The 25,603-nt window shown below is 39.1% G+C and overlaps 1 protein-coding gene across 1 annotated transcript; it reads left to right on the top strand.

The window, feature by feature from the left end:
- Positions 1–227: 227 nt before the first annotated feature.
- vash2 (vasohibin 2) lies at positions 228–24,317 on the top strand. The gene is made up of 7 exons (XM_072680309.1): positions 228–1,244; positions 6,637–6,725; positions 7,296–7,352; positions 9,141–9,215; positions 14,111–14,492; positions 16,194–16,318; positions 23,391–24,317. Exons 1-7 carry the CDS (start codon positions 930–932, stop codon positions 23,458–23,460), a joined length of 1,113 nt encoding a protein of 370 aa, XP_072536410.1. The 5' UTR covers positions 228–929; the 3' UTR covers positions 23,461–24,317.
- The last annotated feature ends 1,286 nt before the right edge of the window (positions 24,318–25,603 follow it).

The raw sequence follows: 25,603 nt of genomic DNA, 5'->3' as shown, positions 1-25,603 counted from the left end.
ATATTTACATAAAACATTGCAGTTCCTGTCCCTCCACCCAGATGATCAGTGTGAAGAGACCTGTATGCCTTTAAGAGAAACAGTGAACCGAAGTTGAGACGAGGACGCTCATTGGTCAACAAACCCTTGTCCCCGCCCATTTCAGGGTTCACAGCGAATAGCTGAGGAGAACTAAGCCCGTACATGGAGTTAGCCCTGCTTCTCTTTGTTGCTACGCCCAGTGAAAAATGAGCCCGAGCGTGGTTGGCTGCCCGGTTACGATGAAAGAACAAACAGCACCGACTGCGATTAGGATTAACCGTCAAATTGAATTGATCAGCGAGAGAAGCAGGAGCCGCTGACGATGAAGAAGGCAGTTACATGATATAGTCATGTGTGAAACTGCTTGAGGAAAGCTCGTTTGGATGCAGGGGTGTTGTTCTGGGGCCGTGGAAGCCCGACGCCCCCTCAGTGTTTTGTGCAAAGGAGGACGGGGGCTGAAGTTGGGTCAGGTCGTAGCTGGACTCTCTCTCACAACTGTCCATGAACGGAGAAGTAACCAAGGAGGATGTGAATTCGCTTCTGCTGTGAGCGCTACTACAGCGGTATTTTGGCTCAACAAGCAAGAAGGCAAGCTGAGGGTAGTATTAAATATGTTATTCACCATACCGAATATAGGTCAACCACAGCAGCCGTAGTCATATTTAATAATGTGACTGCATCTTTCTACCTTTTTAGAAGAAAAAAAAAACGAGCCATCTGAATGAACTCGGTCGGTATTGATTGGCGGGATTACACGAATTACTATGCAGTGTTTATCGCGCAACGCAACACGTTTCTAGCGATGCTTGTTAATTGACCGGAGGCGCGGTGAATTCGCCGTCTTCTGCTGCTAAGGAGGTCGGAGAGAAAGAGAGCAGAGAGACACCGGGGAAGACCCGAACCTAACAATGACCGGACCGAGCAGCTCCAGCTCCGCCACCAAGGTGGTCAGACACGGGCGCTCCAAGAGCACCAGCACGTACTGCTGCCGCTCCGGGCAGGGGACGGGGCCAGAGTCCGCCACCTCGGCCACAGCCAACAACGCCGGCCGCTCCTCCGGGGAAGAGGACGAGAAGGACGGCGGTGTGCCCTTTTACGTGAACCGGACTGGTTTCCCCATAGAAAGCGTCACTTGGGAAAGGATGTGGTCTCACGTGGCAAAAGTTCACCCAGACGGTCAAGAAATGGTGGACAGAATACGGAACGCAGCCCATCTGCCCAAAGTAAGTTGAGGTTAACCTACATTTTACGTTTTTACCTGCTCAGACAAACACGATCCAACTGGGCAGACAGCAAGCTCTCTCCTGGAGTAAAGTGGGTGTGTTAGAGCAAGGACAGCCCAGAACTGTCTGGGCCCAGGGGTATTGCAGGAGCACTACACTTCAGAACTACAGGTCTAGTTGTAATCATGGTGAAATGTTCACAAATGTGACCTTACCTAGTAGCCTCTTCTTTGTTTACATTCTTTGATAGTAGTTCAGTTCAACAGAGCTTCATACAAGTGACTGGCACTGCAACAGCCCATACAGTCTGCTTACTTTCAGCAGTGCCAGACTGGAACAAGCATCCATTTAAAGTCCTGGCTACACAACCTGCTTTCTAACATTGTGGAATGTAAACTGACTGACTCTGCTCATCCCCATAACCTCTTACAGGACACCACATTGGCTTGCAGCCAGGCATGACTGAGAACTGATGTCAGTGAGCAAAGCAAAACAGTTCATGCCTTGATGAATGAGGGAAGATCTCGGTGGGTTTAATTGCTATGAATCTGTGCAGATCCATCATTTTGCAGCAGTACAGTATGCATGTGATCTGGATGATCTGTGGCAAAGGCTATGGGAGGTGTGAATTGAAAGCCCTGGTCATTGCTTTCAGATGCCTACTTTGCATAGATTCTTAGTGAACACAATGCATCCCACTGGTTTTACTTGCCTACACAACACTAATATTAATTCAGTACAGCCATGTCATTGGTTTTACATGTACTAAACAGGAGACCACGAGCAAAGAAAGTAGCACTATCAGATTTTCCACCCTGATTACTATCTTTGACCTTAAGCTTTGACCCAGAAGCATGCATGGATCCCAGGCTTGCATGGTGAGCATAATTCCAAGAGCTTGATAGTCTAATGCAAGTATCTCAGAGGGGATAAGGTGACTCTTAGTCAGTGACTACATAATCCTGGCAGCTCAGACAGACAGAGCTCCCTGAAGACGCTGCTTGCACTAGTAACTCATCCTTTCAGTCGGAGCACTCTGTGAGTGCACACATACTTTTTGTGGGTTATGCTTATGTTATACCAATATGTGACCAAAATACCTTTTTGGTTGACAAAAATGTTATTCAAGGGCTACTCGTGTTCTAGTGACCTACATAGGGCCTTTCCTGTATACATGGCTGGGGTTGCGCTGGTTCACGTGTATGTGCACTCATTAAGAAGATTGGTCAGAGTTAAAGCAGATCGTAGCTGATCTGAGAGGGCAAGGCCGAGGGACTGCGACAGACAGTGTAGGCAGGATCACATGGTAGACTAGAAAAATGGTGCACATGGATCAGTTGGTACAGCATACAAAGCTAGGAATGCAACAAACATGAAAAGGATTCCCTTCATCAGAGATGTTAACCTTGAATGTCAGGGCACTGCTGTCACTATACAAACAAAGCACATCGCTTGTGCACCATCATCTGCAATGTTTTCCAAAAAGCCACTGACCAACTGGGGGGCCTTGTTTTCCTTACTCCTTTTTTAAAAAGAAAATTATTTGATGTTCAGTTCGCTTCCCAGTCTGTACAGTCCTCATATAGAAACCGAGATCCCTGTTTTTGTGAAGTCACAGAAACTAGTGGATTTGTCCATTTTGCCTAAAGCCGTTTGCAATGCAGAGTAGCCAATCAGAACAGAACTCATTGACCTCAATTAGTTATGAAGGTGCAATAATAAACAGAACCTTGTTCATTCTATGGGACAAAGAGAGGTAAAAATAAATTAGGACAGAATACATTTTGGTACATAAGCGTGCACAAAGGATCTCAGTGTGGGGGGCGGACACACAAGAAAAGTGTAGGATATAATTTCACAACATAGGTTTTAAGTAGAGTCAAAGCAGTACGTGTACTGCAGGTTTTAAGCAGTACAAAGCCTAGTCTTTTTCGCCTAGGATTGAGATAATCTTCACTTTGGCAACGTATTTGGGGTTAATCTTTTTAATTATAGCAGTTTTATCCTGATCTTATGCTTTTGCACAAAACAAAATAAGCTTTTTGTGTCTAGCTTTTCTTGAACCTTAGTAACATAGTAAATTTTAGGTTATAGAGAGAGATCCTTAAAATGTCCTCTGCACTGCCAGTCTCCCCCCTCTGTAAGATCCTAGAGATCAAGAAATGAACAACTATTAATTATACTAAAACCAAAATATCAAGGGGAAAACAAATGCCTCAGTGTGGCTTGCTAAAAAAGCTTGTTGAAGCTCAAACCTTCATTCCTTTTTGAAATGAGAGTGTAGTGTATAAACACTAAACGGTATTTCTAAAGTCATGGAAACAACAATGTTTACATGTTCCACCTATTCAGTCTTGTCCCTGCCCACTGACCTTGAAGTTAGAAAGAGTGCATCTGCCTGTTGTGCTTCTTTGAATGAGACAACATACAGGGAAGCCAATTAGAACAACACTCATTTATCACTCATTGTCTTTTTCAGGATCAGGACTGGTTGTAACTTAGAAGTTGTGTCTTTGACTCATTAGTTTAACTTCTTGAGGGTAAAATATAGAAAGGCAGCTCAAAACAAAGCCATCTCTTATTGTCTTGATATTTTTATCTATTTCCTTAAACCCCTTCACACTCTCTCTTCTGCATTTCATGTATTCAGTACACACATTTAAACAACCTAATGCAATCTTTTAATTCTTACATACAGGGTAGCCAATTGGAACAGCACTCATTTATCACACATGTTTTTTTTTTGTTTTTTTTGGTCACTGTCCAACAAAAAACATGTATCTCCAAAATGGTCACTTTACAGGAGAATTATCTCTAATTTATGACTCTGTTTCAAGTAGTTTAGAGCATTTATACTGGTCTATTCACTCACATTGTAAAATAGACACATGTTTTTCATTGGACAGCAGCATTTTGAATTAGGGCTGTTAGCACATTAAAAAAGTATACGTGGACCCAAGTAGAAACATAATATATAAAACAAAATGTAGGATATGGACCCTTTATTGTGGACCCATGAGGGGACAAGGCTAAGGAGGCAGCTAATTGTGCCAACATAGAGGGCTGCGGTCAATTTCATGGTTTCATTTCCAAGCCAAGGGCCAGTGGGAAAGTAGAGTGGGTGTAAATGAAACCACTCGCTGGGAACTGACACATGCAGAATCAATATTGGGACTGGAAACTAGAGACACACTCTACTTAATCTACTGCGACCCAACTAAAAATGAATGCTTTTTAATGATAAGGGTTTTTTTAAACTTATTTGACCGAAACCATGCTGTAGGAGTGCAATGATACATGGAAGTCACATCATGGCTAGGTACAGGTTCGGTACAACAGGGGGGGAAAAAGCAACAAAAGTCTCAAAATGCATAACACTAGATTTCTTTTCGTTTATTCATTTATTCTTGCCATTGCTATGTTTTTCATTTGTCTTCATGGTGAATATTTGACCGTGATAGTGTGAGTAGCTAGCTTTGTGTGTTGATGTTCTGATTCCTGCCCTTCCACTACGGTCCTCTTTGGTTGATATTGGCAATGAAAAAGACCACCTACACTGTTATGTCTTGTTCTGGACAAACTATCTGTCCCTTCTCTGAAAGAACAAACTATACATATTTAGTTAGTTCGCTTAAGCTTAGAGATTTTATTTTATAAGCACCAATTTTACACATTTTAATCAGCTGCTGCTGTGATTTGCCAACACCACTGACTTGCTGATGTTTGCCTCCAGCATATCGTCTGAGCATGTTTTTTGAAAACATTGGAGAGAGGTTTCATGAAGATTGAATAAAAGGCTGCTCCTAACTGTAACTTGCTGGCTGATAAGCATTTCAATCAATGTTTTCCGCTCCTTTTGTTCAACAGCCTGTTTTCACTACAGCAGGTAATGGTGGAATGCCACACACATTGTGTAGGTCTCCCTTGTGCCGCTGAACTGCTGAGGCATGGACTTTTCCAGACATAGCCAGCATGAACCTTTTCATCAATTTGTGCTACAGTAGATCTTCTGTGGGATCAGACCAGATGGGCTAGCCCTCAATGAGCCTTGGACGCCTAGCACCAGTTCACCAGTTGACCTTTCATCTAGCCATTACAATTTTGCCAAAGTCACTCAGGTCCTTACGCTTGACCACTTTTCCTGATTTGAACACCTCAACTTCAAAAACTGACTGCACACTAATATGTAAATCCCTCCACTAGATTTTATTATCTAGATGTGGTGGCAAGAGATGACGGTGAAAAATGCACAGCCATGCTGAAACTGATGCAGACAATGAAACACTTCATATATTTCTATTATTGTGGGAAAACATAGAATGAAAAATAAATGGTGGTTGGAGATATGTGACCTTTTTGCAATTTTAATGAGCAGAGAGGCACAGCAGAGCTGTACACACTCTAGTCTTGTGATGATTGTACCTCCTCAGGCTATAGAAGAACTGCTTTTTTGCACACGAGAAGCTAAGTATGTGATGGCAGGGGAGTCTCAGATCACATCAGAACAGATTTTACTTACCATTAACACAGCTTAAGTGACATTAGTGTTACTGTTACATCATATGCTGCATGCTTCTTATTTTCTTTCCAAGCCTTTCCCATGTTCTTTAGAGTTGGCAGAGGGATAGAATAACTGTGTTTTAGCTTTATCAGTCTCTCTTCTAGAGACGGAGATGGGGGAGGAAGAAAAGGATCCTCTGACCCTGCGGAAGAGCAGTTGCCTCCTCAGCTGTCAGGGGAAGAGAGCACTTTCATTGTGTGGCGGATTATTGAACATAAGACCTTACAGTGAGCCAGGCTTTTGTTAATTTGGCATGGTTCGATGCAATACCTTTTTTAATGTTTTTCTCTAGAAGCTTATCTTCTGCTGGCGGTCATAGGGCGGCAGAAATGTGAACCTCCTTCATCTTTCTTAGATTAGCCCAATTCTTTCTCTTTTCTTTATTTTGAATGCAAGCATGCCAGATTTCAGATAGAGCTTTGTTCAGATAGAGTTCTCAAGCCTTTGATATCCAATTGGTTGCAAGAGTGACTGTCAGTGCCAAGATGTCATCAGTTGAGGATTGTTTCAAGACCAAGAATGAGTGGGGCTAATGACAACATCAAAGAGATGTGTCCTTTGCTCCGGTGATTTTTCAGGATCCGCATGGGACTGGTTGTAACTTAGAAGTTAGTTGTGTCTTTGACTCATTAGTTTAACTTCTTGAGGATAAAATAAAGGCAGCTCAAAACAAAGCCATCTTTTATTCTCTTGATATTTGTATCTGTTTCCTTAAACCCTCTGCACTCTCTTTTGCTTTCTTTTACCCAACAGCATTTCATTATGTCGTACACATGTTTGAACAACCTTCTAATCTAATGCAATCTTTTTAATCTTTTGATTCTTTTATAGCAACCAGTGCCATCGGTCCCCAACTTCAAGCCATCCATGTCAGTGCCTGACTGGCTCCATGCCGTCCAGAACTACATGAAGAACTTGCAGTATCCTTCACCTGCCTATATTCCTTCAAATTTCACATACAGCTCAGAACACCCCCAGACTCCCTATGTGGCCTCCCTAACAATCATTACAAATTCATGTGTACTAGTTTGCTTTTAAGTGTCAGTGGCTGGGTTTTAGTGTCGCTCTGTAACGCTCACTGGGGCAACTTGTGCCTCCTTTTACAGGTTAATTTAATGTAACACTAGCTTTAATGTGAAAATGATTAGCAGTCCTAATATAAGAATACCCTATGTCAAAGTTAATGGTCCTATGATTCATTTTCAAAGATATCACACCCTATAACGCATTTTATTGTTTTGGTTACTATCTTAGCCAGCACATGTATACGGGATGAGTCTGCCAGCAAAAAACTTAACTAAAAGAATTAAGTCTATTATACTATTAACTATTATACTATTCTCCAGTAGGAAAGAGAACATTGGTCCTTCAGAACAGGATATTGTCTTCAGCTGCGGACAAATGAGTCACGGTCAAAGCACGTCAAAAACCACTTGCTAAATGAGTGTTGCATTCCTCTGCACCTCGTGTACTTCCTTAACTGCTGGCAGATACAACCACACAGGAACACAGTTCTTTGAGATTCGGAAAACCAGACCATTGTGCGGGTAAGTGAGGTCATCACGGTGGCATGTTCATTATCCTGGATTTTCCTGTGTGTAACTTATTTTTTCCCTTCCCCCATTAACCTTTTGGTAAATTTTGGTAAAACCTCTCTTACTCTAAATTTTAAATGAAAAATCTAGCCTCATAACGTTCTCTGACAACATATATCGATCTGCAGAGACAATGGGGATATTTGTTCTGCTGTAAAAATGATTTCTTCACTTACAATGTATACAGTTAAATGGAGCCAAAATATTTTGATATCAAAACGTTTTAATTCATTTAAAATGCGACCAGGCTAATGGTGATAACATAAAATGTCTTAAAGTGACTTAATTTGTCTTATCTCATTCCTATGAATACATTCCCATACCCAGCCTGTTTGTAAAGCAACTCAATCTTCATTTGTTTCACACAAACAATTAAATATTATGCTCTAAATGTGGTTTAGAGCATAATATGCCTTGTTTAGTCTATAAAAATACAAAAAACATTCTAATGAAAAATAAATGTAAAAATATTTTTTGTTGATGTAGCTTTTTGATAAACTTGATGCAAATGCTGTTAATTATGGTTTTGGCATGCATCTGAGATGCTTAAATGAGATGGTGACAGTTCAAGTTCAGTGTTAGCAATGTTATCTTACCATCTACCATTCTAAACTAACGAAGCACATGTCAGACGCAAACATGTCTTGGCTGATTGACTGCATCTGGGGTAAATTATGAATGATGTTAATTAGATTTTTCAAATCTCTTCAGTATGTCTAATGTCACATCTTGTGGTTTTTTCATTCGGTTGGCAGCTAATATTTCTTGTATTAAATGTTATTTCTTGAAATGAGCCAAATTATCTGCCAAGAGAATTATACAGTTTCTTTTAGAACTTAACTATCATTATAAAATATTATCTATTAAAAATATGTATTGTTGCTGTCATGCAAAAACATTTTTGCTGTTCAATTCTCAGAAAATTAGAGACATTTTTGGGGGGGTTATACTCTTAATGACAATATTATATACACTGACAAGGTGTTTTCACTTGCCAAGACATAATGTTATGGGGGTGTAGTGGCTAATTAATGGCCTGTAAAAGTTCATTGTTTTAGTATTTGGTGGTCAGTAACAGTAAATGATAACACATTATATCCAAGTAATAATTTATATTGTTTCAAATTACATTGGACCATTTAATTTAGTTCTCTTATCTAGATCCATCTAGTTTCTCTTATGTTCTGTTTCAACATGGGTGGCTGTTACCTCTCAGTTACATTTACCATTCTGCCATAGTGTGATATTTTACCATTTAGCCTTTATTTTTCCACTTCATGTCAAATTTGTGCTGTTACCAAGTTCATAAATGTTAGGCCTGATATAAACTGTAACATTTAGTAACTAAAGGTTAAGGTCAAGACCTGACCAGCAAGTCCTCAAGCTTGTCACAGTAATTACAGTCTGCTAAAGATTTGTATGTCAACCTGAGTCTGGAGACCTTTTCTCAAATCTACACTTGCTTATCTAATCTTAAGATAGGAAGTTAAAAGTGGATGATAGCGGTATAATTTGACTCCTTTTGTTGGGATAAGCCTTAGCTGAATTACGTGACACCATTCAGAAACTTTTTCATTCAGATTTTTGTTTGCAAATACATTACAAATAAAGAATTGACAAAGTAATTGTTTTCATCACCGTTCTCTTAAGTGGTGGTCAGATGTCTGATTACATGATGACGAGATTATGTGGATGGTAGTAACTAATCTCCCTCTTTCTTTCTTTCTTTCTTTCTTTCAGGTTGATGGAGACTGCCAGAGAAATGATAAGAGAATCCCTTCCCATTAAATGCCTTGAAGCAGTTATCCTTGGAGTGTATCCTTTCATCATTGTTTAGTTCACAATCCCCCCATAGAACCATTTCCACTAATGCTGGATTTACTGTTATTGTTTCTTGACATCTGCATGCCATTTACTGTTGTATCTTTAAAATATTTATAATAAGTCTTAAAAGTTTCATGATTCATAATCATCTAAATTTGCTTTTCACTTTGTTGACTGGTCATTTTTATTAAGTGGGTGAATTGCCGCAGGCTCTTTGATACACTGTCATCACAATACTTCAGTCATGTTATAATTGTATCATGAATCATATTTAGGATAGGTGATATCCTTAGTATTGTAAGAACATCAGTTCTTTTTACTAAAGCAAAAAAAAAAATTGCGCCAATTTATACATATTTGCTTTTACATATACCTTTATTTGTGAAATATACAAACAGCATTTAACATGCACTTTATCCAAATGATTTTGTCCATTGGAGTTAAATTTTGCGAATCTAATTTTGGCTTATTGGCTTTTATTTGTATGTTATATGATATTTCTAAATCTTGAGCTCAAACTCTGTTCTCTCATGTGTGGGGCATTTAAGGTAATCATACATGATAAAATATCAATACTAGGGCCTTTGTAATATCATTTGATATGAAACCCCAAATATACTATGCTACATTTTTTCCCATTATGCTGGGGTTACAATATGCAATTTGTATCCCGATTTTAGCCTTGATTGTCAGTTTGTGCTGGTTGGCTCTAGTTTGTAGATTGTAGATTTATTTATTTATTTATTTATTTATTTTTTCAGGCAGAAAAACAGTTCGAGAATCGAGTCACGTCTCCCGGCCATGTTTTAAACCAGTTGGAGCACATCAAACATGTTTGATTTCATCAACCTGACTCTGGAAGTAATCTAGTAGTAAAATTGATAAGAAGCCAACTTGTACGTAGTGTAACCTGTCCAACTCTCTCAGCAGTCTGTACAGACCATGCTCGGCCTTCACACCTGCGACCTTACATAAAGGGTCTTTTTATAATCTTCTATGACTTTTAAAAAGTCATGTAGTGTACCCAAGGCTTTAGGGGTGTAACGGCCTGAGTCACTCTCTCTACACACCACAGCGAGCGGGAGAGAGAGGAGAGAGAAGGAAGGGGAGGAGCGGGGGAGGGGGACAAACAAGACTACAGCTCTCCCACCACTAAGGTAAAACACTCAGCTAACTCAAAACCTCCCCCAACATCTGGAATACCTGGAAATTCAGTACAATATGGAAGGAAAAGGTACATTGCGAATAAAATACTGGCATAAGAGGCTGAAATCCAACCAACTACTTATTACTATGCACTACTAAACACTACTTATAATTCTTACACTCCCTAAAATCTTTCTTTTTTAATTAATGATTTTTAGAATTCTGAATGATGCCTGTGATTCACTCAGAAAACATACTGAGACATAATTGAGAAATTGAGAAAAAAAATGTTAAAAGCTGTAGGCCTAAAATCGCTGGTTTCCTTTGTGGACCCCCTACCCGTTCACCCTGGCTTCTCAAGCTCAGCTGTTGCTAGGAAACTAGGAGTCTGGTGACTGTGGAGTCGGTTCATGTAGGAAGGAGTAGCTAGGTTTGCCGTGCAGCAGATAGGACAGACCCATTTAACTGTAGTGGGCACTTAAGTGTTTTTAGAAGCTGTAACTGTTGATTAGGTGATTGGTCAGTAGATTTATATATTGTGGAAGCTTCTGGGCTGACATTGAGATGTATCTGTCTGATTCATGTAATAGAACACATCTGTAGTAAAAGGTGAGGCTGTATGGTGTACATATGATGAAATCTGTAATTAGATTATTTTTACCTAAAATTCATCAAAACGAGCACAGGAATTGAGGGTGATCAGGATGCCCATAACACACAGGATATATGTAATTTGATAAAAAACTAATTTGCTTATTTTATATAAAGCTAAATGCTGTGCAGCTCTAATTGAAGGTCAGTGTTTAACTTTTTTTTACTTTATGTTTAATTAAAGCTTTCTAGCTTGTTCAATGAAAGGAATGCAGTGTAGACTGCTGCTGAGCATTTCACGGCAATTTGTAGATCATTAGGTGAAACGTTTCCTTACGGTAACTGGGACACATCACTTCTGTATTGCATGAAACTAATGACAAAAGCACCAAGCAAAGTAACATAATTAGAACAAAAACCAACAACAATAACAAAATGTTCTCTGTTATAATTTTTGCGTTTAAATTACTAAGAATCACTTAATCACTCAGGACACCAGAACAGGAGATAAGACTACATTTAGACTGTTGACCATTGTAGATAATACGGTGAAAGAGGAGATAAAGATATGTGACATTAATGACATCTTTCAATCACTCTTTTTTAGAGGAGGCTCTGAAACAGGACCATTATCAGTGAACGAAAAGCCTAAAGTTGTAAAATACTACTATTATGCTAATGTTCTATGCAGCATCTGGTTTGGCGATTTCCTTAGTCTTTCATATGACTCAAAATCTCCACACTGGAGAGAGTATTTTTAAAACCTAATTTTCAGTGACCTGAAATGCTGTGCTCATGTGGATAGGAAGCCAATATTCTGATACGTTTGGACAGGGACTTAATAACAGCTTCATACTGCTTTGATTTAAAGGAACTACTTCCCACCCATTCTTCATTGCTGCCCACAGGCTATGGAGGCAGAATTTTACTTCTCCAGACATTTACATTTTTTATAACTGCCACTGTATGAGTACAATGTGAACTTGTTTAAACAATGAGTTATTAGTAACGGTATTGTTTTTATCAGTCAATACATTCCATAGCAGTGCATGCTAACAATGAACAAAATATCTAGTTATTTCCTTCCCAATTTCTAAATATTGTACTGTATTTTTGCTTTAATAGACGAAGGTGTGTCTTTCTGCAGTTGTAAATACAGGCAGTGGAAGTAATTTGGATGTACGCGCCATCTCTATGGCAACAGTAAATCCCAGTAGGTGAGGGAATGCCTGCCTTGCGGATAAGAATGTTAAAATTCACAGCAGTGCTGCCCGGCGGACCACGTGGCTTTGCTGATCAGTAATGTGATCCTCTGTAGTGGATGAGTGTGTGCACATTGAGTGTGTGCTGCAGAAGACAACTCTGCAACCAGCTCTAGCACAAAAAAGATAGCTAGCATGTTTCCTTCTGTTGTAAGATGCACCATTTAACAGCCTATTTACAGCCATAATAGCCTCTGTTTAAAGAACCAGGTAGCTGGATGCAACCAAATCCTGGTAATATTTGTTCTAATACCTATTGCTCCAAGTGTGCAGAGCTGTTGTTGGTGCTTGCTCATTGTGCATTTGTGCAAGTTGCAACCAGGTATATGTGTGTGTACTTGGGAACTTGCAGGCAATCCCAGAGTCATTGACCGCATGTTGCTGGAACAGATGGTAGAGCTATAGAGCAGTAAAGCTGTCCAGGCCCATGTGTTGTGGAACACACTAGCTGAACAGATCTGCTGTGTACACTCGCCTAAATTAGCAGCTTGTTCACAGCCACCAAAACAACAGAGACAGTCTGACTACCGACAACAAATGTGGTTGTTGTAATGCAGTTTATTGAAGCTTGTGGTGAAGGAGCATTTTGTCACTTCAACAGTTATCAAATACCTCAAGGCATGGAGTACTTGACTTGCAACACAGTACAGGAGAACTAATCAACTAACTGTTGTCATCTTTGATATCACTTTAGCGTTTTTTTAACGTTTAAACTGTGCTGCCAGTTTATTAGTTGCACCTGCCTGCCGTGTACAGTTACTGACTGTAGCCCATCTGTTGCTGCACACACTTAGCTGAAACCCTCTACCCCACTCATCAATGAAAACCACTCATCAGTGATTAGGTATTGTTTGGAAGACAGAGTGGCTGAAGGTTGTTATTCTAACCAAGCTGGTGCACTCATGGTTTGCAGTTTGAAGCCTGAGACCAACAAATTAATCAAGTAGAGTAATTTGTGCTCCTGAGTGAAAACTTATAATATAGGATAATATAGGACACAACCATTGTCTTTACTAAGGAAACCGTTGAGGAATTATTTTTTGAAGAATGATACAGTCCACAACTGTTTATTAATCTAGACACATGTTCCTATTTTTTTGTTTGTTTGTTTGTTTATTGTCAATTAATTTATTTACAGCGTCCTACTAATTATTTGTCATTTTACTTGTGAAGTTGCACAGGACTAGTATATTAATATAATCTTTTTTATGCCTCTGCCTCTTTGCTTTATGCCCACTAAGGTGTGCTGCCCACTGCTAATCAGCAGCACTTGTCAGGTATTGAGAAGCAAATGAAAAGCAAAAGTTCAGGGGTTCTTTGTTCCTTGCTAACTTCTTTGCCTTTGCTGCAGGAAAGCCCTGGTGTGAACATTCTCTGATAACTCAGTTCACCCGGCTTTGCCTCGACATTCAGTTTATTCCTCATGGCAGGGCTGCCGCATCATGTGCAAATGTGCTGCAGTGAGCGCTGACAGTAGTTACATAAGACCATAGGCAAGATGTGGCAGACAACACAGCACCAGGCCCAAGGGAAAGAACCGTCTAGTCCGGTGTCTGCTGACCCACTACAGTCAAACTAATTCTTCTTTTCCAATATAATATGTTTTGTGCACTGCTGGATCATGTATTAATTTCCAGTATTGATATATTTTGCTGGTAGTTTACAGTTTGCTACTTTTTTTTTTTTTTATATGTAGTTGAAATGGTGTCCTTTGGTATAGGGTGATCCCTGTGTTTTGGGAATTAATTGCAATTAAAATGACCTTGCCCTAATGATAGAAGTTTGTAGCAACTCCCCAGAGTGAAGATCTCTTACCATGATCTACTTGCATCTACTCTAGTTCTTAATAAAATAAAATAATAAAAAAAACCTTGACGTTATCCTCAGCTACTTAACCAATGGCCTGACCTCTGTGGAGCGTTTCCCTATCAGCTTCAAAACGCAATTCTCCGGCCACCACTTCCACCATGTGGTGCTGGGCGTCTACTGCAATGGTCGCTATGGTACGCTGGGAATGAGCCGGCGCGCTGACCTGATGGACAAGGCCCTGAGCTTTCGCACACTCAGTGAGCTGGTCTTTGAGTTTGAGGACTCCTACCGCCGTTACCAGCACACCATGAAGAAGGTGAAGATTGGCCTTTACGTGCCTCACAACCCCCATGTTTTCCAGCCTATTGAGTGGAAGTACTTGGTTCTTAACCCCTGCAGGCAGGGCCGTGAAGACATGCGGAAGGAGCTAGAGAAACACGGCCGTGATATGAGGATGAAGGTGAGATGTCTGCTCATGTGACCTGGGCTCAGTTTTGTAAAGAAATTTATGAGCATTCAACATATTCTGAAGAAGAATAATTTTAATGTGTTAGTTTTACAGCGACTGCTTTAGTTTTAAAATTAAACACTGTCTCTATAATTGGAGGAGTCCAATTGTCTGTTGGCTAAGTCATCGATGTTGATGTTGATGTTGATTTTGATTTTGTAACAGTAAATTGTTTTGCCTGCTCTTTTCTAATTGGCATAGGCAAACTCGTGTCTTTACTGTGGCAACCAATGTGGCAAATGTGACTACATTCTGACCATACAAATCAGATTTGGTCACCTATGATATAAAGTCTGAACCCTCTGTCTGAAAATTAGGTTTAGGAAACCTTTTCCCAGCAAGGTGAACAAAGGCTAGGAAAAAGTCTCCTACAATTGAGTCATTAGAAAATGAAAGCCTAGTGAAAACTAGTGAAAACTAATGACCTGATCTGTCTCAATATACCTTACTGGCTTATGATTGAAAAATGATTTAAAATTCCCCTTGCCCCAGTGTAATGCAGGGCGATATCTTGCCTTTGTTTAGGTTGTCAGTACTAATTAAGGTTAGATTGCCAGATTATTTGGACCACAGCTTACCAAACTACTCCTATATAAACTGTTATAAAATATCAGATTTCAAGCTCTTTTCTTAATATCACAGTAAATATCCACACGCTGTTCTGTGCAATATTCACTCACAGTTCTGTGATCAGCAGCTTTGGCCATAGTGTGGCAACAGTGTTTGACAATAGTGAATGAAAAGTAGGCCATGTGTTCTCTTAATCAGAGCATTGCTGCAGTCATCTGTACTTGGTTTGTGTAGGTCACATGACCAGTGTAAACTGAACCTCAGATGACTGTAAAGAATGCAGGTCTCTTTTAATAGTTTCTGAGGAATGTCTGTCTTGTGTCCTAAGAATTTGTTGTCTTTGTTGACCAACAGGAAAAACATATATTTAAATTTGATATGATTCTCAGCCTGCAAAGTAGTCTAGCACTAGATGATTTAGTGGACAATGGAGGAGCTACGTTGTAACATGCCTTCCTTTTCCATGTATTAAAATAAGGAAATGCATCACATCCTGATATCTTGACTTCTTTCACAAATATAACACTATTTGAGTGACCATCAAAAGTGAACTTCCAAACAACCATTCTGAGGACATCACTGAAACAGTTTGCCTCTAACTCAGTATGTTGGGTAGTATATTGGGTAAATTACAATTGTAAATTATTGTGACTGGCAACTTCATAAAGTTGATGTGCATCAGCAGACTAATGGGATCTCTTTAGGGGCAATGGCTTCATCTCCATCAGCTAGCAGGGTTGCTAATGATAGAAAATGTGTGGGGAACCTTTAATAGCTTCACTCCCCATGGCGTGAAATAGACGCAAATCATTTGCCTCTATTAAACTGCATATGGCTCTATCAGTCTTTTGGATTGGAATCCAGTAGAGTTAATGAGAGTAAATACTCTGACTGTTCTTCTCTATCTAAACTTTTTTACATTCATGCTTTTAGTACTTTTCATTGTAATTATCTCCTAATATGACCAGAATCTTCAATCAGAAGTTGTAACAGCTGGATACCACAGTTTCACAACATTGAGTAGATCAAGAAAAGCTCTTAAAATATAAGAAAGAACTTCAAATGCCGTTGATTTTGTTGCAGATTCTTAAGTCATCCAGTGCCCAGTCACCAATTAAGGAGCGGGCCAGAGGGAAGTCCTTATCACCCAGACGGCGACAAGGCATAAGCCCCCAAAGACGACAGCACCTTCACAGACGGGACAAATCGTACGTACCTATATTTGTAGTAAATGGCATTTAACACAAATTATTGTTAAATCTCCAGCTGTTTGCTTTGATTGGGCTTTTCTGCTGTTTTTTATTACTTAGCATTTTAGCCATTTGCCTACCCTGCACAGAAGTTAATTACCTGAGATCCATTTACATCACTTTATTTAATGCTGACACATTTTCATTTATCATTTTTATATGGTGGTGATTATTGCCCTAGAGATGTGTTTAAATTAAATGTTGAACAGCTTCTGTCATAGAGCTATTTAAAAAAAGGCATGCATTTGTGAAAATGAGTCTATTTAATCCAGACTGTCTGTGAGCTGAATATGTAACACATTCAAGTTCAGTTCACTGTTGGTACACTTTCATTTCTTTACCACCCCCATTGTTGCATTTTGAGGTCACACAGAGTTCATAAACGGCCGCATTGTCAGCAGATCCCATGGACTAATATGCTCAGGTTTTTAATATGAGCATACTAACCTCAGTGTGTGAAGGGCCTAGCACAGTCACATCTATTTCACTGCAATGGCACAGTTGAACACTAGAGCATATGGTATAATTAGCACTTGCCTTATGCTGACAGCTGCACAGTGGATCACTTTACAGTGTTGTGGAAGATAGTCTTGACAGTAGGCAGAAAAAAACTCTGAAGAAAAATGATCTGTTTACTCCCAGAAATTTGCTTGTCAAACTGAATCATTATTAAAGAAACAAATAAACTGGTCTCAGATCAATATATTTATCCTGGAAAAAAGATCAGAAAAGCAGGCAAAATTTACTGACTGAGCAAACACATAATACAAGATATTACATTATAATACAAGCAGCAGCCAATGTCATGAAGAAGGTTTTCCCAGTTAGCCAGATTGTTTAATCTGAGCATCAGGAACTGTTTAATAGAAATGTCTTTCAGCTCTTCTGCCATAGAACAGACAATCTGTGCTGCTGACTGGATGCATAGGAAGACCAGCCTGAAGGGTCTTAAATGTCTTGAATGATCAGAGACTGACCGGCACCTGGGTAACCACTCTTGAGAGAGAAAAGGTCAAATAAATCTAATAGTGTAAAAGAATAGTGTAGTGTAAGAAATCTGCCCATGTAGAAAATAATTGGGCATTCACAACTACACCAAGGCTTCGAGCTTTTGCAGATGTAGCGACCATTAAGTTCTCATATGAGGTGGTAAAATCGTGGAGAAGACCTGTAGTTCCAGGGAATTACTGAAGCTTGGTCTTGCTTGGGTTGAGTTTCAGGTAAAGGGCTGCCATCCATGACTAGACATCAGCGAGACATGCCAAAATGGGAGAGATGTCAGAAAATGGAAAAGAAAGAATCATCATAGTAGTGGATCAATAAAATATATATATATATTACTTCACTGCAAATTCAAAAGTCACACTCCTGCACACAAAGTTGATTTTCAAAATCCATATTTCTCTCTTCACACTGCTCTCGGCCTCCACATTAGCCTGGCACCCATGGTAACGGAATCTGAATGCAGAACAAGAGATCCAGTGGATTTTGGTAGGACAGTCAATGTCAAACTTTGTGAGAGGCCAATGCGCTAATCTGTTTCTGATGACTCTGATGAGTTCAGGCTGTTTCTTGTCATGTCAGAGCATGACCCCTGGTAATGATGGAGCTTTATCCTCAGCTCTAAGCAGCTCAGTTTAAACACAGTGAAAGTAAGTGTATGAAGTTGCTTTAGAATTGAATGTAGGTTCTGTCATAAGCGTTACATAACTTGTTTTTTAGTCTCTTACTCTTTAGTTGAGGTGTGCAATATTGCAAAAATATCACCATATTTTTATGATGCATATAAAGATGTATTTATTCTGAGGTTTGATGTGCTGTAAAAAATGTCTGATCATCTCATAATCATCTTTTGATCTTAAACAATTCCAATGCTTTTAAAGGAGAATGTAAGTGTAGAGTAAATCTTTGGTGGTTTATTTTCTGTTGAACTGTGCTGTGAAGTGCTGACTTCAAAGCAAAGCTCTGTACTGTGCTATTGTGCGTGGGAATCTCTCTCTGTTGGCTTTCAAATTTAGTGGTAACAGTCAGGTCTGGTTAGGCCTGATATCAAGAATACTGCGTTATCTCAATTAGTCTGTTTTACAAAAGACTGATTTGGCCAGAGACAATACACAAGTCTTTCTGGCTCTTAAAGTGGCTTAGGAAAAAAAAAAACATATGGTTCATAGACCACCCACTTCCTGACTGGTGCTATTTTTGTTCGTTCTTCTAACACCCTCTTCTCAAGCTTGTCACATGCTTGGAGATGTTAATTGTGAAGGGTATGGCTGCTGTTCCCCACACACCAGAAACACACCATGCATTTTACTGTCACCCACACCTACAATTACTTTAGCTTCTTTCACCCAGAGACTGGGAGCAAGGTTAGCAAGTACATTTAATAACATTTCAGGCTTGACTCTGTGGTGGAGCATTTTCTTTAGTAATAACTAACAACTAATTCCTAAACTCTTAACTAGATTGAAATTACTCAAAGACAACCGTTTGAATTAATAATAAACAACAAAAAGGGTCCTTGCAAATGATGAATGAACGTCAGGAGTGCTCATTGGCGTAGGAGATCATTTGAACTGCTGCTATTACAGGCCATTATTAGCACAACATTCAAACTTGTGATCTTTAATCTCTCTGTGGGACAGCAGCCTTTGACAGTATTGATTTGGCTATGGGAGAAACTGTAATAGCCAAGATTGTTTTGTTGAGTTGCTGTAGTTTCAGACGCAAAAACCTCTTGGATGCCTCTTATCAGTGAAGTGAGAAGTTGTCTGACATAGCATACTGCTGTATTTGCATATTTTGTTACTAGGCTGTATAGTTTTCCCAGCAAGTAATGGATTATCATGAGAAGTGATAAATAGATATTATCTTCCTGACTCAGGAAACAGTTGGAAGTGCAATCATATCAATTTAATAAAACTGCTTGAAAATGCTGTGTTTGTGTGTTATGGTAGGCAGATATGGAGGAGGTTGCATACACGCATGCGTTTATAATTCCCTCAACAATTGTATAAAACGTGACATGACCCAACTGATTTTTATTTGAGTAGAGGTGCCAGTGCATGTTACCCCCAATTCAGCTAAATTTAAAAGACAAAAAATCTAAGCTGATTAATGCATCAGAAAGGATGTCCCTACTGTCAGGTTGGGATGAACATGAATAATGCATTTCCAGTGATTGTATAAGAGTGGGCAGCAGTCATGTAAACTGACACTGCGCGTTGTGCAAACCCTTGACAACACAGCTGTCACAACTGTCCTTGTGGCATGAGGAGGATCCCCTTAAAGGACAGGCTTATTATTCAGTTCACTTAAAACATACTCATTAACTAATATAAATTATTCAGTTACTCTTCTGAGTGCAAGGTTATGCTATTAAGAGAATAAGGAACTGAAGGGTGAGCCCATATACGTGCCCTTTCAGTTTGAAGGGGAGACCTGTGACGTGCATTACAAAACTGTTGATGTACAAATACCTATAATGTTACTTAAAGAAAAACAGGAATACACAATATATATTGTATATTTATTGTATTATATATTTGCCAATTAAGGAAAAAAATTAATTATACATTTCACTTAACATTGGAAATACAGCTAATAATTATAATTTATTATTTAGCACCCTGTGAGATTAAAATATTAAATTGTAAGGGCAAAATAACCAGTGCTGTGTTTAGAGGAGTAAAGATAAAGCATTCAATCCTTACCTTTCAGGCATTCATACACACATTAATTGTGTGACAAAAAGGGTTGACAATATTGTGACATGCTACATAACAGATACTTGGTAATTGAGCGGTTCATAATCTGAATAATCATTTTATTTGTTATATATTAGTTGCAGCCCTACCCATAATAAATAATAAGGCAATAATGAAAAAAAAAACATTTTTGGCTTTGTCACTCCTAAACCTAATATTAATTTGTTTGTCATTCAGAGGTAGACCTGCTTGTGTGCTTTGGATCATTTACCTGCTGCATAACCCAACTGTGCTTGAGCTTTAGGTCACAAATTGACTGGTTGGCCACCTCCTTCTGAAATTCCTGATAGAATTCATGGTTCCATGAATCGCCCCGGTCCTGAAGAAGCAAAGCAGCCCCATACCATTACATTACCACCCCTGTTGACTGTTTGTATTATGATCTTAATGTGGAAAACAATGTAATGGGACCCATGGCTTCCAAAAGGTTTAAACTTTGACTCATCAGTCCACAGAATAGTATCCTCATATTAAGTCTTTTGGGGGTCGTCTAGATGATTTTTGACAAATGCCTTTGTGTTCTTTTTGGTCAGCGAGTGCTTGCCTATTGTATTTCTTATTCTTGAATCATGTAAATTAACTGATGCATGTGTGGCCTGCAGTTTTTTTTATGTTTATGTGGTTTCTGTTGTGACCTCCTGAATGAGTTGTCAGTTCGCTCTTGGGGAAATTTCCAAGATTCACTACTGTTTCTAAGTTTTCTCACTGTGTTTTGCTGGGATTACAGTGCCTCTGCAAAGGTTTTGTAACCCTTTCCAGACTGGTAGATTTCAAAGATCTTGTTCTGCATCTGCATTTAAATCTCTTTAGAATGTGGCATCATTTGCTGCTTTTTGAGACCTTCTAGCCTGCTTCACATGGCCAAATAGTTTCTATTTAAGCAATATTTAGATTCAAGAGGTCTGGCAGTAATCATCACACACTCCCACATGTGTACTTATGCCACATATTGGGACTCTGATACCCATACAGTAAAGTGTCTGAAACATTGTATAAACAGAAAACAACATGACTGCAGGCCTTCAGGAAACAGTCTTGCTTTGTCTCTGTTTTTGTTAGTCCTTGAACAGTTACATAACTATCTCTAATTACCATTAACCTTCTGGCTCCAATCCCTTCAAGGCCACTTACAAATTGTGCTTTGAATAGACTAACGCAGAGTTCATAACTGAGGTAATGTGGTAACTGAAGTAATATGATGTGGTTAACAGTACATCAATTTTGCCCACCCCTGCAGTTGGGTAATAAAAGAAGAGCGCTATGAGCAGGATGAGCCTGGCTTGGCACAGTTATGGGAACACCTTAATGTTAAATACTCTGTTCCTCGTAGGTGTGATGTTATTGACATAGATCAGGTGAAACAGAATGGAAGTGGGTAGTGTCTTAGTGCAGAAGGCAGTGTGTGTGAGTGACCAAGTATCAGTCAGGGAGATGCTAGAGATAAACTGCTTTGATGCTGTGTGGCTGTTCCTGGTGTTCTCAGCAGGAAAGCAGATTGATTGAAGTGTGATTTAACACAGAATGCAGTTCAGTCAGTGGGTGAGGCAGAGGAAGTGCAAATAGGTTGCTTTCTAGTAATGCCATTACATAAACTACAGCTTGCTGTCCAATAACAGTTCAATTATTAGGCCATAATTCTAAGACTCTTAGGGTCTAGCTGGTATAAACAAATTGTGATCGACTTAACCCAAAATATTGACAGTTAATTGATCTTCTGGACTTTCTTAGTTTTTTTTCTGGCCTTTTAATCGAACGACTGTTTGCATGATCCATTTGTCCTCATGCAAAATATTAGGTTTGGATACATTTGAAATGTTTGTTATATGATGTGTTACATGCGTCTTTAAAACTCTGAATGCAGCCATAGCCTATAATGCTGTGATAGACGGAGGGAGATACAGACAGAAAGAGCTTGAGAAACAAATCTACTAAGATATATTAATACACACATGAAAAAACACAAATGCAGTGTGTAGGAAAAAGTGGTCTGAACCTGGCTCCAAACCAAATGTTTTCTTGTGCCCCGTTGGGCTTGGGTTGGGTAGCAGGCCTCTAGACTGTTGCATAATCTACTGATGACTCTAAGCATGATGATAATGACATGAACTCGCTGGAGTCAAGCCATTTCAAGAGGCTTATTGTCATTTCATCTGGGTACAAGTACATAGCAGTGGCAGTGAAGTGATAGCAGTGGCAGTGACGGTCACCAGTCCGTTAGCCGCTGCACCTCCTCTCTGTATGCTGACTCTTCATTCTTGCTGATGAGGCCCACCCTCAGCGAACATAATTTGGTTTGAGAGGCACTTTTCAGTACAGTCATATGCCCTGGGCGGCACCTGTGATCAGCATAGTGGTGCTGGAGATGCTGCTACCAATCCTGACTAATTGAGATCTAACTAAGAAGAGTGTTGAATGCTGAACTGAAGATGGAGTGGGGTGTTGATGGTGCTGGTCGTTTGTTGTTGGTTTTAGAACTGTGCAGTTGCTTTAAATGTAATTATTGGAATGCCTATTTTTAACAATACACATCACACTTTTTGCATTTGCATTGCAATATCTGTGTTTTCTTTTTCATCATTTGTTCAGTATCAGCTTGTATCAGAAAAATTCAGAAAAAAGCTTTTTTATATATTTTATATATATATATATATATATATATATATATATATATATATATATATATATATATATATATATATATATATAATGTTCCTATGTTACAAAGTTGTTGCAATGTTGTTGCTGCTATATTTACCTTATCTATATATAACCTCATCTATACAAACTGGCATTTGTTCTTTACATTGTATCATAGGTTCATTATGACTTCACATTTTGCTGCAGTGCCATGTTAAATAGTTAAAGCTTTAAAGAGTCCACTGCATAGCCATTTTTTTTATCCAGTTATGTCATAATGCTACAGAAGTGAATTTCTCCATCCTGTGTGTGATGGCTCTGTCTCTCTGGAGGGAGAGAGAGGTGACAGCCCTGCAGAATAAAAAAAATGATGACCTGAGAATCCTGTTGCTGGCGGCCTTTCCCTATCTTTATCCCTCCGCCCTCATGCTTTACTTTTCGCTGTTGGAACAGATGCTGCATTAATGCTGCATTAATGCTGCGCTAAAAATCATCGTCATGCTATAGTCATGTTTTATCTAGTGCAGAGAAACCGCTGCTTTCAGCCTTTAGAGCACACATGCAGCTCTGCATAAATCATACCATTAAATGTCTTTTACTCATTGAGTGTATGTTTTGTATGTGTTTAGGCCTGCTGCCCTGGACAGAAAACCTGCAGAGCTCAGCACCCTAAGCGATGGTTACCAGATCCGGATCTGAAGGTCCACTGCAGCCGGACTGCTCTCTTTTCCTTGCTCTTTCTCTCACCAGACCAGACAACAGACCTTTTGCTTTCATGCAGTGTGTGGTTTTTATGTATTCTTTTTTGTAGTCAACCCCCTAGATCCCCACCCCAGAGAAATGCTGTTTGAGACACTTTGTACGGTGTAGGGAATTCCTGAGTAAAATAACAGGAGATAAAGACATTGGGTGCCTGTCAAAATACAGCTATAAGTACTGGGACAATGAGTTCAAAATGAAGCTGTATACATGAGGCATTTAATCATATGCGAGTTGTTGGATTTTATGCATAGCAGTTGTTGGCAAAGGGGGGGGTGGGGTTAACAGTGTTTTCAATTGGTCAGATGCTTACAGGTGTATTGACTGACCAAAATGAGTAACACACAGCACAGTCATTAACCAATCTAAAAAAAAAAAAAAGAAAAAGATGTTCCAGTACATATGGAAGACACCATATATGGCAAGTGTTTCATATACCTATGACTGAAAATTTTTAGAGGAGCATCAAGTCAGCCACAGTGTTGGGGGCTGGTTTAAAACTGACAAAAAGATTAGGTTGAAACAGTTATCAAGTGATTTTGATATTCTATAATTTTAGACATTGGTGAGATTTTAATATAAATGGGACACCATTTGTTTTTAAGTAATTAAGTAAATGTAATAAAAAAAAACTATTTTTTTGGACAGAAACTTTTAAAGGTTTACAAAAAAATGCTCTTTTAGAAAGTTGCTGTGGTAGGTAAAGAAGAGGATGCAAGAGGAAAGCTTGCTTGAGGCAGTGGGGCTTGCTGGACTTTTCTACATGGGATGATTTATTTTTAGATTTATTTTTTTTTTAAGACAAAGCTCCTCACACATTGGTATTATTGCAATCTAGATAGAAGTACCACCATGTGTTCATGGAAGGGCATCATAAAAATTTGTGCATCACAATATTAATGAGACCTTAAGAGATTTTATTGTGATGGGATTTTACAGCTAAACTTTGGCTATTATCCCCCCCCCACATTGGTATTACTCTGAGAAGGCTATTAAATAGCTTCTCTGACATAGAATCATATCAGATCATCCATATTTTAGCAAGTCTCAAGTCTTTATCATACCCTGTTTGACTTCACTCTATTGGTGATTAAGCTATGCACGTTCGCCTAATGAAGGCCCCAATCTGTCTTCCTTGACAGTAGTCGAGCTCAACAACTGTAGCTAGCAGTCTGTGGTGGACTAGTCCAGTGGTTCCATTTTTAGTTATTTACCGAGCAGCCATAAGCCTGTGCTGACTTGAAAATCATCTGAAACCTAGTTATTACCAGCCTTATACCATCCTAAAGAGTACTTTGCCCAAACAGTGCAAGATTGAATAAGAAAACTAGTGGCAATGAGTTAGAATTAGCTGACTTACATAACGCTCACTGGTTTTGACTGGCTTGTATCCGTCTTTAAGAACATTAGCCTATTTGGGTAAAGTATCCCCTCTCTATTAGCTATTGAACCACGTAAGTGCCAGACCATTTGCAGCATTATACTTGCCTTCCTCCTCACTCCATTACCTTGATATGTTCATCTACAAAAAGGTTAAATAGTCTAGTGCAACACACTCAGCAACCTAGAATTTGATGAGAAGTCAACGTGGGTTCTTTGTACCTGAAAAGACAAGAAAATAACACTGTGCTGTTGCACAACCACTCCTTTTTCATTAGATGTCAAGTACACAATGTGCGTTCAGGGTGACTAGTATGCCCAAGCAATGTCTGAGTGAAGTGCTTGTACATAAACTTGTGTTGGATCTGTTACTGAAAATGCTACAAGCTGTGCTTAAAGGTGCTACCAAGACAGCATATTTCTGTTGAATTCTCTATATTGTGGTCAAAGTTTCAGCTTCCCATTTAATCACTACATAAGTTTGTCTATCAGTTTTAATTAAGTTTATAATTAACTTGAACTCCGTTCATGTTTTTCTAGTTGGTAGCTGAAAATGGCACCTTTTTATTATTTGCCAGTAATTAGGTTTTCTCTTGTAAATCGGTTTTATTTGGAGACAAAGTTTTGTCGTGGCAGCAGCAACTTGGCAGTTTCTTTTCAAAGCTCCAACTGAGTTTAACAAAGAGTGTTGTTTTCTTTTTGC

Source organism: Salminus brasiliensis, chromosome 1, assembly GCF_030463535.1.
Source record: "Salminus brasiliensis chromosome 1, fSalBra1.hap2, whole genome shotgun sequence".
NCBI classification, from domain to species: Eukaryota; Metazoa; Chordata; class Actinopteri; order Characiformes; family Bryconidae; genus Salminus; species Salminus brasiliensis.
The sequence above is the reverse complement of the archived record's forward strand: the minus strand, read 5'-3'. Positions and strand labels throughout refer to the sequence as shown.

Coding starts and splice junctions, on each gene's coding strand:
- vash2 (XM_072680309.1), top strand. CDS start 930: ATGACCGGACCGAGCAGCTCCAGCTCCGCCACCAAGGTGGTCAGACAC. Junction 6,726..7,295: donor AACTACATGAAGAACTTGCA/GTATCCTTCACC, acceptor AACTGCTGGCAG/ATACAACCACACAGGAACAC. Junction 16,319..23,390: donor CTTCACAGACGGGACAAATC/GTACGTACCTAT, acceptor GTATGTGTTTAG/GCCTGCTGCCCTGGACAGAA.